Raw genomic sequence first — 14,083 nt, 5'->3', positions numbered from 1 at the left:
CCCCACCCCCCGGAGTGGCCCTGCTCTGTGCGTGACGGGGTGGCGCCGCAACCTCCCCATCCACTCTGCCTTGAGTGTGACAGGGGCGGTGCCCCACTCTCCAATCGGTTCTACCCTGAGCTTGACTGGGGGTGGCATCGCAACCTCCCGATCTGCCCTGCTCTGTGCATGACAGGGGGCGGCGCCCCAACTCCCCAATCAGCCCTGCTCTGAGCCGACCAGGGGCTGCACCTAGGGATTGGGCCTGCCCTCTGCAACCCGGGAGCAGGCCTAAGCCAGCAGGGCGTTATCTCCCGAGGGGTCCCAGACTGCGAGAGGGCTCAGGCCAGGCTGAGGGACCCCCCCTTCCCCCCGAGTGCACAGATTTTTGTGCACCAGGCCTCTAGTCCTATATTATAAAAGCCTAATATGATAAGTGTCTGATCATCCATTCAACCAATCAAAGCATAATATGCTAATGATATGCTAAGGCCACTCAACTGCTTCCTATGACATGTACTGACCACCAGGGGTCAGACAGTTGACCAGTCGACAAGTCACTATGACATGCACTGACCACCAGGGGGCAGACGCTCTGACTGGTATGTTAGCTTGCTGCTGGGGTCCGGCCGATTGGGACTTAGTGAGATGGGCTGGACCACCCTGGAAACCTCCCATGGTCCCTCACCAGCTGGCCAATCTCCCACATTCCTCCCCAGCCCCGATTGTGCATCAGTGGGGTCCCTCAGCCTGGTCTCCGCCCTCTCGCAATCTGGAACCTCTCAGGGGATGTCGGAGAGCTGGTTTTCGCCCCAATCCCGCAGGCTAAGCCTAGGGACCCCACTGGTGCATGAATTTGTTCACCGGGCCTCTACTAATGTATAAAGGAGGGACGCTGGACAGGTTCTCTCTGCTCTCTAGGAGTCAGGATTGTGGTTTTACCCAATTATTTTTCTGCATTTCATTTTTTTCCCCAACATCCACTTATAATCTTTTTTTCAAGAAAATTATTTTAAATCAGTGAAATGGCATATGTCTGAAGTTGATTTTTCTTATTGCTATATTGTCTGAATATTAGGATTATAGGCTTTAGACCAGCCGTGGGCAAACTACGGCCCGCGGGCCAGATTCGGCCCGTTTGAAATGAATAAAACTAAAAAAAAAAAAAGACCGTACCCTTTTATGTAATGATGTTTACTTTGAATTTATATTAGTTCACACAAACACTCCATCCATGCTTTTGTTCCGGCCCTCCGGTCCAGTTTAAGAACCCATTGTGGCCCTCGAGTCAAAAAGTTTGCCCACCCCTGCTTTAGACCAACAAAATCCACTGTTTTCCTTCAGCCTTGCTGCTATCCATATTTGATGCATTTGGCTAACTTTAAAATATGGTCATTTATGGTTTTATTGCTTCATTTTTTCCTACTGTGTTTGGACATGAAGAGAGCTCTTAAATAAAAATAAAACAAAAACAATTTTATAACAATACTGTTCTGTTTATGCTTTTCTCTTTGATCCTTTTAACTCATTGAAACAAGTTAAAGTTAAGTACAAAGACATTGTTATATTTACTACTGAGAAATGATTTGTGAATGGATTTTCTCATCTACAGTGATAGTTTTCAAAGTGTGGTCTGGGAATCTAAGTAACCCTCTGACGTGTCTATGGAGGAAAAATTATTTTCACAGTAATACTAAAAAGTTAAATGCCTTTTTTACTCTCAGTCTTATGAGTGTAGAGTGTAGGTTTTTCTAGAGACTACATGGCATGTGATGTTGGAACAGCTCGAATACAAAAGCAAACATGAGAATTCACCAATCTTCTATTAAGCCAAGCATTAAAGAGACTTGAATAAATGTAAACTAATGCCTCACTTTTTACTGTCTTTCTGACCTAGATTTTTCATTACAAATACCAAATTTACAATATCATATACAATAGGCTTATTGTTATGTCAGTAAATGTTTTTTAAACCATTTGACTTTAATTTCAAATATATTTTTTTCTCAAATATGATATTGATAGGAATACCCACATAAACAAAAATTCTTTAAGGTCCTCTGTAATTTTTAAATTTGTTAAAGGAATCTCAAGACCAAAAAGAGAACTAAAAATCTATATGAACTTTTAAATTTTCAGATGTTTGAATTTTTCTTATAATTTATTTTTATTTTGCTTGTTATAAGACAAAATAATATGTTTTTAGGTTGCTACAAACCTCAGGGAAGATCAGATTACTTGATGTTGGCAGCTGCTTTAACCCATTTATGAAGTTTGAAGAATTTCTAACTGTTGGCATAGACATTGTACCTGCCGTAGAGGTATGTATAGTTATGTTTTGTTTTGAGACTTGAATATTTTACATGCATATTTACAAAGGAAAAGAATTGTCTTTACATTTTTGAAATACCAAATATATTTAGTGTGTACATGTTGATATTGTTTCCATTCAAAAATAAATATATATTTAATTAAAAATTTTTAGCATTTAATTAACAAATATTTACTTGACCTATACCATATTTGTATTTATTTTCTCAATTTTTATTCCCTGTTTATCATTTATTTTTGCAATCAAGAATATTTAGTAAATTGCACAGATTTTCAGATAGCTGTAGTATTTGGGCTTTTGATTGATTTATTTTTTAATGCATCTCTTTCTGAAATGTATTGTGATGTGGAGCCATTATGGAATAATGGAAATAGCAAAGGCTTTGGAGTTAGCCATAACTTTATTTAATCCCACATATGTACTTAGTAAATGAAACTGCTTACCTTTACATAGAATGTATCCTCTACTTTTAAAAGGAGAATTTTTTTAGTGACATAAATTTATAATGTTTTCCATGTTACTTTTGATACAACACCAGGCACACAAAAAATTTACAAATTAACTTTTTATTTTTATAAAGAGAATGCGTATAAGAATACAAATTCTTTGGCTTAGGGATTTTTTTTCCCTTCTCACTACTATGTTCCCAGCACTTAGAAACATGCCTGGTACATTATGTACTCATTAAGTACTTTTTTTTTTAACTGTTGACAGTATTACAGATGTCTCCCATTTTGTTTTATGAATAAAAGAATCTAATCTTATATTCAACCTGGGTTGGAATCTCTGTTTGTTTTAATGTTTACTTGAGGAAAATATTTAAAGCACCTAGAAAAATACCTGTTACATAGTGAGTGTTAAAGAAATGTTTTTCTATCATTATTGGAATGTTTTTAATTCAAGATTCAACTTTTTCATGGGTCTTTAATTTTGATGAGCATGACTATCTAGAGTAGATGTATATGAGTAACATTGAGGAACAAGGAAATTCTAAAACCATTAGTGTTATCTCTACTTCCTAAAGATGGACAAATGTTTGCTTTATATTAAAACAGCCCTACTTAGCTTTTCACTGCAGGTGCTATAAGAAGCCATAGTTTTAAAGGGCAGGTGACTCTCGCCTTCCTTCCTCAAGACACATACTTGTATTAGAGTATCCTTCAGGGACTGCTGAGACATGACAACCATTTGATCTGAACCTCAGGCTTAAATATTATTCTTAAAATATTTTATTTTTTTACAGATGTGGCTATAAATTTTCAACTGTAAAATCATTAGGGAATGCAAAACAACTGCTATACATAGGTTTAGTAGTAGAATCAGACTTCCACAGTTTCAGAACCCTATAATTAAAACAAAAGGAAGAGACACTTCCAGCCAAGATGAAGTAACAGGGACCAGAGTGATCCTTTTTCCCCTGCCTTAGGTAACAAAAACGTGAACAAAATAATTTATAAGACACTAGAGGCCTGGTGCATGGATTTGTGCACATTGAAAGGAAATTAATTAGAATATTTTAGAGGCCAAGGAGGAACCATGGGAAATTGGCTCCAGGGCATGTCCAGCCCATCTTGCACAGTCCCAATCAGCTGGACCCAGGCAGCAAGCTAACCTACCGTCAGAGCGTCTTCCCCCTGGTGGTCAGTGCGCATCATAGCGACTGGTCGAACGAATGGTCAGACATTTAGCATATTAGGCTTTTATTTTATAGGATTAGACGTTAGATAATAAAGGACAATGATCCCCAAGGGACTGAAACAAATTATATGAGCCCTAAAATTGCACCAGTATATAGCCTTCAGATCATTTTCAGGACATGCACAAAGAGATGATCACAACCCAGCTGATCCCCCGAGTTGTGGAGATGGAGCTAAAAGTTCTAGCAGACCAAAACAGCTAGGGTTCCCAGGGCCGAGTACCAAAGAAATGAGAGCTGCACAGAGGGAAGACTCTAAGGTCTGCAGAGTCCTCCTTCAGTACACAGCTGAGTACTGATCAATATGTGTGTAGAACACTGCATGGGAATGGAGGAAGCACCACCTGAAAGGACTAGTGGTGATAGTGCTTGGCACTCACACAGGCTGGAAATAGCCACTCTGGAAAAAGACATGTTAGAGGACTACAAGATAAAAATCTGTCACCTAGAGTCAGCCTATGAACCACTGTCTCAGTTCAATTCCCAGACTGGACACATTCCTGGGTTGTGGGCTCCATCCCCAGTGTGGGCATGCAGGAGGCAGCCAATCAATGATTCTCATCATTGATGTTTCAATCTCTCCTCCCTTCCTCTCTGAAACTGATAAAAAAAAATACATTAATACCAAAAAAAGAAGGGAAATTTGAGATTGATGTCAGCATCATGGCAGTGTGAGAAAACCTTAGTCTCCTCTCTTAAAGACACAGCAGGCTGGACAACTGTAATTCATCAAAGGATTCCCTGATCAACACGAAATGTCTGAGTGACCGCACATTGAGCCATCTGAAGGTGGGCTGTAAGAGTGAGCAGGACAGGCATGGGGGCAGGGAGGACCGAGAAGGGAGCTGCAGAAGCAGTCCAGCAATTGCAGCAGCCCCAACAGGTGGTATAGCTGTGCAGTAGGGTTGCAGCCTCCTCTCTGTGGACCGGAGGCTGGTGCACATTGATGCTGAACCCAGGGATAGAGACAGTGAAAAACTAGTGCAAAGGGTAGCACTGCCACCATCACCAAGGAAAAAGAAAAAGCCACAGATGCACAAGTCTGCCTCTCCCCCACCCTCCTGTAGCCTGCCATTTCCAGTGGAGGCAGCAGCAGTAGAAGAAAGTTGTGAAGGAGCAGAGGCATCATTTTAAATGGAGTGGCCTATTCTCATTTGAACTAAACCCAGTAGAAAGAATAAAGCTGCAGATGTTCATTTCCAAATGAACCAGCCCACCTCCCCTACCTAACCCACCCTACCCATTGCGGTGGAACCTGGTAAAGGCAAAAGGGATACCTCAAAGAGTGCAGGGCAGCTGACTGCTTCTGGTTGCAGGAAAACAGGGCTGGAACTCAAACCTGGATTCCCATCACTGGCTACACTACCACAGAGGTGTTGCCCAGAGACTCAGGCAACCACTTATAGAAGGGATGTCCGTCTCCTCGGAGAATACAGGGCATTTTCCACACTGAAGCAACATCACCCCACAGAGTCCCACAAGTTCCAGTACTGCAGGTAAGAGAAAACAAAATTTGCACTGTAGCACCGTGTACTGGAAAACAAAAGAAAGAACTGCACTTATCAACCTTCAGGATACCCATCTCAGCTACAAAGACAAACATAGACTCAGAATGAGGGGTGGAAGATGATAACCCAAGAAATGGTATCCAGAGAAAAGTGTGTGTCACTGTACTTATATCTCACAAAATAGATTTCAAGATGAAAAGAGTAAAAAGAGACAAATATGTACTTTTATATTGATAAATGGGACAATACATCAAGAAGACATAACACTTCTCAATATATATGCACCCAATCTGGGAGCACTGAAATATATAAAGCAACTACTAACAGAACTAAAGGGAGAAACAGGCCAAAACTCATAGTAGGGGACTTAAATACTGGGAATGTCCAGCTCAGGTGATCAGGGACGCTGTGCCACTGGGACCTAGAGGATACCTATTAAATAAAGCCATTCTACCAAGCGCAGGAGTTTATATAGAAACAAACACAGGGAGGCTGCCAAAATGAAGAAACAGAGGCATGTCCCAGATGAAAAAACAGGACAAAACTCCAGTAAAACAACTAAACAAAATGGAGACAATCTACCAGATGCAAAGTTCAAAACACGGGTTATAAGGATGTTAAGTGATCTCTGTGAGGACTTCTACAAAGAGATAGGAAGTATAAAAAAAAACAGTCAGAAATGAAGACCATCTTAACTGAAATGCAGAGTATATTATAGGGAATTAACAGTGGAGTAGATGAAGTAGAGGATCAAATCATATATTTGGAAGATAAAAAAGCAGAAAACACCCAATCAGAACAGCAAAAAGTAAGAAAAATCCAAACAAATGAAGATAGTATAACAATCGTCTGGGACAACTTCAAGCATATCAACATTTGCATCATGGCAGTGCCAGGAGGTGGAGAGAGAGAGCAAGGAATTGGAAACTTATGCAAAAAAATAATGGCAGCAAACTTCTCTAAGCTGGTGAAGGAAATAGACATACAAGTCCAGGAATCACGGAGAATCCCAAACAAGATGAACTCCCAAGAGGCCCACACCAAAACACATCATAATTAAAATGGCAGAGGTTAAAGACAGAGAATCTTAAAAACTGCAAGATCAAACATATAACTAATAAAATGGCAATAAATACATATCTATCAATTATTACTTTAAATGAAATGGATTAAATGCTCCAATCAAAAAGCATGTGAAGGCTGAATAGATAAGGAAACAAGACCTTTATATACGCTGTCTACAAGGCACTCACTTCAGATCAAAAGACACACACAGGTTGAAAATAAAGGGATGAAAAAGGTATTTCACGCAAATGGAAACAATTGAAAAGTTGGGACAGCAATACTTATACCATACAAAATAGACTTTAAAGCAAAGGCTGTTAATAAGAGACAAAGAAGGACTCAGCAATTCTAGTTCTAGGTATTTATCCAAAGAAACACAAAACACTAAATCGAAAAGATATAGACATCCACATGTTTATTGCAGCAGCATTTGCAATAGCCAAGATGTGGAAGCAACCTAAGTGTCCATCAGTGGGTGACTGGATAAAGAAGAAGTTGTGCATATATACATTGGGAAGCAAAAGTAGATGTACAGATGTGAGTACAGGAAACAGTTTATTCATATATTATTATGTATTCTTGTATTTTTATACGAACAACTGTGAAGCTACTTTTGCCCCAACTTGTATACAATGGACTATGACTTCACCATAAAAACATATAAAATCTGCAACAACATGGATGGACTTAGAGGTTAATGTGCTGAGTGCCATAAGTACAGCATAGGGGATGTAGTCAGTATATTCTAATAAGTATGGTGTTAGATGGGTATTAGATTTATTGGGGTGATCATTTAATAAATTATGCAATGTCTAATCACTGTGTTGTATACCTAAAACTAATATAATAATGTATGTCAGCTGTAATTGAAAAGTAAAAAAGTACTTAACATAAAAGAAAACATTTCTATTAAATCTTTCCTCAATTAAATTTCAAATAAGCCCTTATTTTTTAAAGATATATATCTCAAAAATATTTCTGATTTCAAATTACATGTTTTTAAATGGCAACTAGGAATTATCTAGAATGAATTACTCTGATTTCTTTGACTAAAAGTTTTTATTGAATAACTTTGTGCAAATGGAATAATTTAGACGGGAAAGGTACATAATTAAAGTTTGTATTAAATAGAAATGCTTTGAAATAGTTCGGTATAAACTCTGTGTAATAAGGTGGAAGTAATTTTTGAATTCTAATGTGCCTTGTTTTTCCACTTCTGCAGAGTGTATATAAATGTGACTTCCTGAACTTGCAGCTTCAGCAGCCACTCCAGCTTGCGCAGGATGCTATAGATGCCTTTTTGAAGCAGCTGAAAAACCCTATTGATTCTCTTCCTGGAGAACTTTTCCATGTGGTGGTTTTCTCGCTCCTTCTTTCTTATTTTCCATCGCCTTACCAGAGATGGATTTGCTGCAAGAAAGCCCATGAACTGTTAATGTTAAATGGTTTATTGCTTATCATCACACCTGATTCCTCCCATCAGAATCGTCATGCTATGATGATGAAAAGCTGGAAGATTGCTATAGAGTCCCTGGGCTTTAAACGTTTCAAGTATTCAAAATTTTCACATATGCATCTGATGGCATTTAGAAAAATATCCCTAAAAACTACAAGTGACTTGGTAAGTAGGAACTACCCTGGGATGTTATATATTCCTCAAGATTTCAACAGTATAGAAGATGAGGACTATTCTAACACTTCCTGCTATGTTCGATCAGATATAGAAGATGAACAACTGGCATATGGTTTTACAGAGCTCCCTGATGCTCCATACGACTCAGATTCTGGAGAAAGTCAAGCCAGCTCCATTCCTTTCTATGAGCTAGAAGATCCCATATTGCTTTTAAGCTAATAGATAATACCTTTTTCTTAGTATTATTGTGAAAAGTGAAGCATAATTTGCTATGTATTTTTTCATCTTTTCAATGTTGACTTTAACCATTGCAGTGAGAAACTTTGGGATATGTAGAAAACTGTAGATTGCACTTTGATGGTTAAACAGTTAAATGTATCACAGAAATAGATTGGTGTAGCTGTTTTGTGATGCACTTGCTCTTTTTTCTAACAAAATTCAAAATTGCTATCTGTTACAGAAAGCCATTTTCTTTTCAGTTTTATCTGGTGATCCAATATTTCCTGAACTTCTTGGAATTGATGGTAATTTTTGTCCTTGTTGTTGCTCATTTGGCAACATCAGATACTGGGGGAGAGAGTTCCCCCTAAATGTGTATTGTAATTTGATAAGCACAGTACAAAAACCACCATTGCCAAAGTAGAGTTTTCATAACTTTCTTGTTGTTTTGAGCCTTGGTGTTAAATATATTTAACTGTGCAAGTTCACTTTTGTTTTTTTAAATGTAGAGTTCATTTACAAATTATCCTATTTAAGTAAGGAACAGTATAATACTCAATATTGACCTAAAACACCTTTGTGAAAGGGTTTGCACTTGTAAGAGAGCTTACGTTTTATCTAGACTAACTTTTCATAAGGGGTCCTCACCTTTCCACTAAGGAGGTATACTGCACTACAAGTCTGAAATTATATAGAAAAAAATTAAAAGTAATCTCTGCTGGTAGTCTCATAAAATGGTTTTGAGCTTTTGGTATTCTTATTTCTATATAAATGCTAACTGAAACTTTTCTTTGAAAATATAAATCATTCATTGGCTGTGGAAATTTTCCCTTTCCACATTGATAAATCTTTCTGTGTTTCTGAATCAGAAGCAAATGGTTAAGGAGAAATATATGTCCAAACAAGACAAGATTTAGTTTAAATAGCTAAGAATATTTAGTCTGTGTTGTCTTATCAGCCAGAAATTGTCATGTAAATTATCATTTTTAAGAGTGCCACTGTGTGGATTTTTTTTTCAAGTGGTTTTTACATTAAAATTACCTCATACTGAGGTTTTTGCACTGAAATGTCAGTTTCAGATTTCATGGTTAATGTACGTGTGTGTGTGTGTGTGTGTGTGTGTGTGTGTGTGTTTAAAGAAAACTTGTATTTTCAATAGTTGATCCTAAATTTCATAAACTGCACTTCTTTACTCTGGTAAAACTGATGTTTTTGTGCTTATTGTGAATTGCCGTAGTTAATTTTGAATGTCAAACTTTATTTAGAAGTACAAACTGTATTTTTTAAGATATAAATGGTTGAATGTGTGTACCTGATATTTCAAATTAAATTTCACATTCTGAATTAATGAAAGTAATAAGATTGTAATTAACCTAAAAAAGTCAGTTAACTACATGCAATAAATATTGGTTGTTCAAATATGCAATAAGTAACTTGAAATTTTTCCTTTACTTTCAATAGCTTTTAATAGATTCTTTAAATAAAGATTGACTTTTCTTTCCAGTTAAGCACTGCAGGTCAAGTCTTGTAGCTCCCCTAAAAGAAAGAAAAAAAACATGTGTTTTAGTAATACTTCTTTTACAATTATTGTTTTCTTTGATTTGACTAAATACTATCTTAAGGGCAAAGAAAAAAATATACCAATAAAAGTGCTTTGAAAGTAAATGAAAACAGTGCTTTTGAGATCCTGGTGTAGGTGCTACCCTGGAGTCAGCATTTGTATTATAGCTAAATGTTGGTGCTATAAATACTTCCAATTTTTTTACAGATGTTGATTCTGCTCATGCTCTGAAGTGTGCCTGTTGTATTTTAAGTAGTAATTTACAGAAAAATCTCCTTATAAAACCTATACTCCCACTTACTATAAGTTTCTTTGAATTTATAAATACCATTTGTTACTGTAAATTCAGCATATTCAAATTAGGTTAGTAAGGATTTAAACGAAGACATATTCTATCAAAGCCAATTCAATATATAAGTGTTAAAATATAAATAGTCATGTGGCTTGGTGCCAGGTTATATGTGTAATATCAAGAAAAGCCAATAGAGCCTTCTAATACTGTATTAATATGGATTCTCTTGAGAAGGATTTCATTTGGATATAAAGAAGTAAGGGTCCTCCTGATGCATTCACAGTTGGATTCTCCAAAATAATTTGGTGTTTCAAAAACAAATGATCCTTTGGTTGGATTCTTTAGGATCAGTTGGTTTATATCATAGTTGCCAAGTGGTAAGAGGTAGCATACCTGAAAGTGTTTGTTGTATTTTTTCACATTTTGTGAACAATGCACATTTATTACAATTTTTTAATTTTCTAATATACATTGTCCATTACTTGTAACCTGAACGTTTTGTGTGTTTTGACCCATCTCGTTAAGTGGTTTCAGAACTTGAATGACTTAGAATTTTCTAGCTATGTTTATCTAGTCACTGTATGTCAACTATATCATACTCCACTTTCCTTGAAAGTTATTTACATCAGAGATACTTTTGGAAGTCAGCAAGTAACAATCATAGTTTCTAAAATGCCACAGGCCTTTTCATTAAGAATCCAAAAGATAACTTATTTCCCAAAGCCAGACATGGATGAAACATTCCCCGGAAATAAGGTAGATGGGTGATTGCTGGGAAGAAGAGAAGTAAGTAGGCCAAATCCCTGGAGACTGCCTGCAAGAAAGATACTTAGGAAACAGACTATAATAGGAGCTCTATGTTTTCTAACTCCATTGAAGCACTAGCACAGATCAAAGTACCAGAGTACAGGCTGCTGTGAAAACAGTGGGGACCCGGGGATTTTTAAAGTAATAAGATAACATTTTTACCAGAAGGATTACCAAGATAGGAGGGACCCTGTTGGCATAGAGAATGGTGCCAATTGGAATGAGGAGCTACAGAATAAGTGGTAGGATGCCACATCTATCTCTTTAGTCTTGCTTGATTCTTTAATTGAGGATTATTTACTACACTCTTATACTAGACTAGGTGCTGTAAGGAATAAATACTGTGCTCTTCAGAGCTGACAATGTAACAAAAAATAGCATTAACATGAGATAACAAAAAAAACTTTAAAATTGCATAACAGCACATTCTTGTATTGCAGCAACTTGACCTTTTGGCTCATTCTTCATAGCCAATCTAGATGCATTTTACTTAAATATGGGTATCCCTCATGGAAGTGCCAAATGTAAATGATGTTGTTATTCCCTAACTCTCCCACAGCAATCCTCACTCCTACAGCTTCTATGTTGAAATCCCAGGGTGGGGAGGGACAAGCCTGTGCCCACCTTTGCACTAGCAAGTCCCTCTGCCTAGAATGTCTTTATTTTATACTGGATATGCGTGGCTAGTTTGTTATTAAGGTTTTGGCTTACATATAACCTCCTTAGGAATATAGCTGAACAAAAGAGTGAAGGTTTGGCTGCCTGCTGCAAGGAAAGCCAAACTTTTGAGGCAGGTGCTGGTGCAAAAGGAAAAGAGGTTTTATTCAAGAGCCACACCGCAGGACCTGGGAGAATGGTGAACTCCTGTCTCAAAGACCATCTTCCCTTCCTGCTCAAGTCCCCTGTTCTTATAAGGAAGGGGAGTGAAGGGCCTTTTTTCCCCCCTATCCACTACCGTGTTAGCTTTTGGCAGGCTTGAGGCCCTTCCTAGCTTTCAGCTCATCCAGGGCCCTATCCATTCATATTTCTAGGTCTCGGCATACTCAGTATAGACCTTCCCCTGCGCCATCTTGGCCAGTGGAGGAAGACTCCCCAGTGCTCTGACTGCAGCAACAGCTACCCCCTTCAAAACTCTGGCCCCGCCGAAACCAGTTTGGCTCAGTGGATAGAGCGCCGGCCTGCGGACTGAAAGGTCCCGGGTTCGATTCCGGTCAAGGGCATGTACCTGGGTTGCGCGCACTTCCCCAGTGGGGGATGGGCAGGAGGCAGCTGATCGATGTTTCTCTCTCATCGATGTTTCTAACTCTATCTCTATGTCTCTCCTTTCCTCTCTGTAAAAAATGAATAAAATATATTTAAAAAAAAAAAAAAAACCTCTGGACCCTTGTTATCTAAGGGGAAATGAATGGAGGTCTCATCTTCTGTAGTGTCTTCCAGCTGTCAAAGGGTATAGTCTTACCTATCCCTAGAACCAGAGATTCTTACTATCTACTGAAAGAAGAGGTGGATCAAGAATCGAGGGAGGACTGCTCTTTGGAAGATGGTATATATGGTGTCTAGAGGATGGAACTATTGAACAAGCAAAGCTGGTAGACTGCTTCATATTTCGAGAGCTGGTGTTGTTAATGGGCTTCCAGAGTGAGACCTATTGTGCAAACAAGTGTTTAGTGAGGGGTATGCCTAGTAGTGCAGGGGAAATTGTAGTAAAATCAGAAACTGAATAAATTAAAGGATCCCCATGATCTAATCCTGAGCAGGGCTTTGGGTGGCACACCCAATAGCAGGATAAATTTTCCAAGGAAGCCACTGTCTGGGAAATGCAGAATAAAATAAAAAGTAACATTGTCACTTAGCTTTGGGAGGCACTGTCCCTTTCTGAAAGAGGAATTTTAAATCTCTTTCAGGAGTGCAGGTCCAGCTTGGCAATATCAACAGCAGCAGCAAGATCGAGTCCTCAGGTGGTGCCCACTTTATCTGTGTGGTGGATCCAAGGCTCGATTCCTGTCGGCTTTAGTGAAGAGTGTGTTGTCAGCAGGACGTCATAGAGACGGGCCCATTGCTTGGCTAACTGCTGCTCAGGACCTTGAGACTTCCAGGTCTGTAGTAAAACTAGGTCTCCCGGCTGGAATGGGGGTAGGGGCTCGTCAGACAGGTAGATAGACCTGCAATGAGCAAACTTATGCAGCATTGTTAGTGTTTGCCCTAGATGATGTACATACGGCTTTTACATTTTCTATTTATGTTTTAAATCTAAAGGAGGTGTTCCTAAAACAGAAAATTGGAAGGGTCTCCCATAAACCTTCAAAAGGGCTTAATCTAAGCCCACTTCAGGGCACTTTCGTAGTTCAGAACAAGGCAATAGAGAGTTCCTGGTCCCATTTCAGTTCCTGGTCCCATTTCAGATGTGTTCCCTGGCATATTTTCACCAGGGTCGTCTTTATTATTTGGTTCATTTTCTCAGTCTTCCCTGTAGATTGGGATCTCCAAGATGCATGTAGTTTTTATTGAGTGTGTAGTGCCTCTCCTGTCCTTTCTTCTGGGAGATTACTGAAGTGAACAATGGTCCATTGTCACTTTGAATGTTGAAAGAAAGACCAAATCTAGGGATTCTTTTTTGCTTCTAAATATATTTTTATTGATTTCGGAGAGGGAGAGAGAGAAACATCAATGGTAAGAGAGAATCATTGATCGGCTGCCTCCTGCATGCCCCACACTGAGGATTGAGCCCACCATCCAGGAATCAAACCAGTGACCTCTTGGTTTCCTGGGTCAATGCTCAACTGCTGAGCCACACCCAGTGGGGCTAGGGATTATTTCTTTGAATGGTTTTGTTACCTCACTTGTCTTCCAGTGTTGTTGGGATATGTATACCTCTTCCCATCTAGAAAAGGTATCTACAAAAACTAATAAAAATGTAAAGTTTCCCGTGGTTTTAGGCATCTGTGTAAAGTCAAATTGCTAGTCCTCACAAAGGCATACCCCTTTATATTG

At 38.6% G+C, this 14,083-nt stretch overlaps 1 protein-coding gene across 1 annotated transcript in view; it reads left to right on the top strand.

Annotated features, from left to right (window-relative positions):
- LOC102751318 (chromosome unknown open reading frame, human C7orf60) overlaps positions 1 to 8,432 on the top strand; it is an 88,561-nt gene extending 80,129 nt beyond the window's left edge. The window contains exons 4-5 of the mRNA XM_006759667.1: positions 2,186 to 2,300; positions 7,803 to 8,432. Of these exons, the coding sequence (XP_006759730.1) occupies positions 2,186 to 2,300; positions 7,803 to 8,432 (745 nt within the window). The remainder of the gene's footprint in view (positions 1 to 2,185; positions 2,301 to 7,802) is intronic.
- The last annotated feature ends 5,651 nt before the right edge of the window (positions 8,433 to 14,083 follow it).

This window comes from Myotis davidii, unplaced genomic scaffold, assembly GCF_000327345.1.
Source record: "Myotis davidii unplaced genomic scaffold, ASM32734v1 scaffold276, whole genome shotgun sequence".
NCBI lineage: Eukaryota > Metazoa > Chordata > Mammalia > Chiroptera > Vespertilionidae > Myotis > Myotis davidii.
The sequence above is the reverse complement of the archived record's forward strand: the minus strand, read 5'-3'. Positions and strand labels throughout refer to the sequence as shown.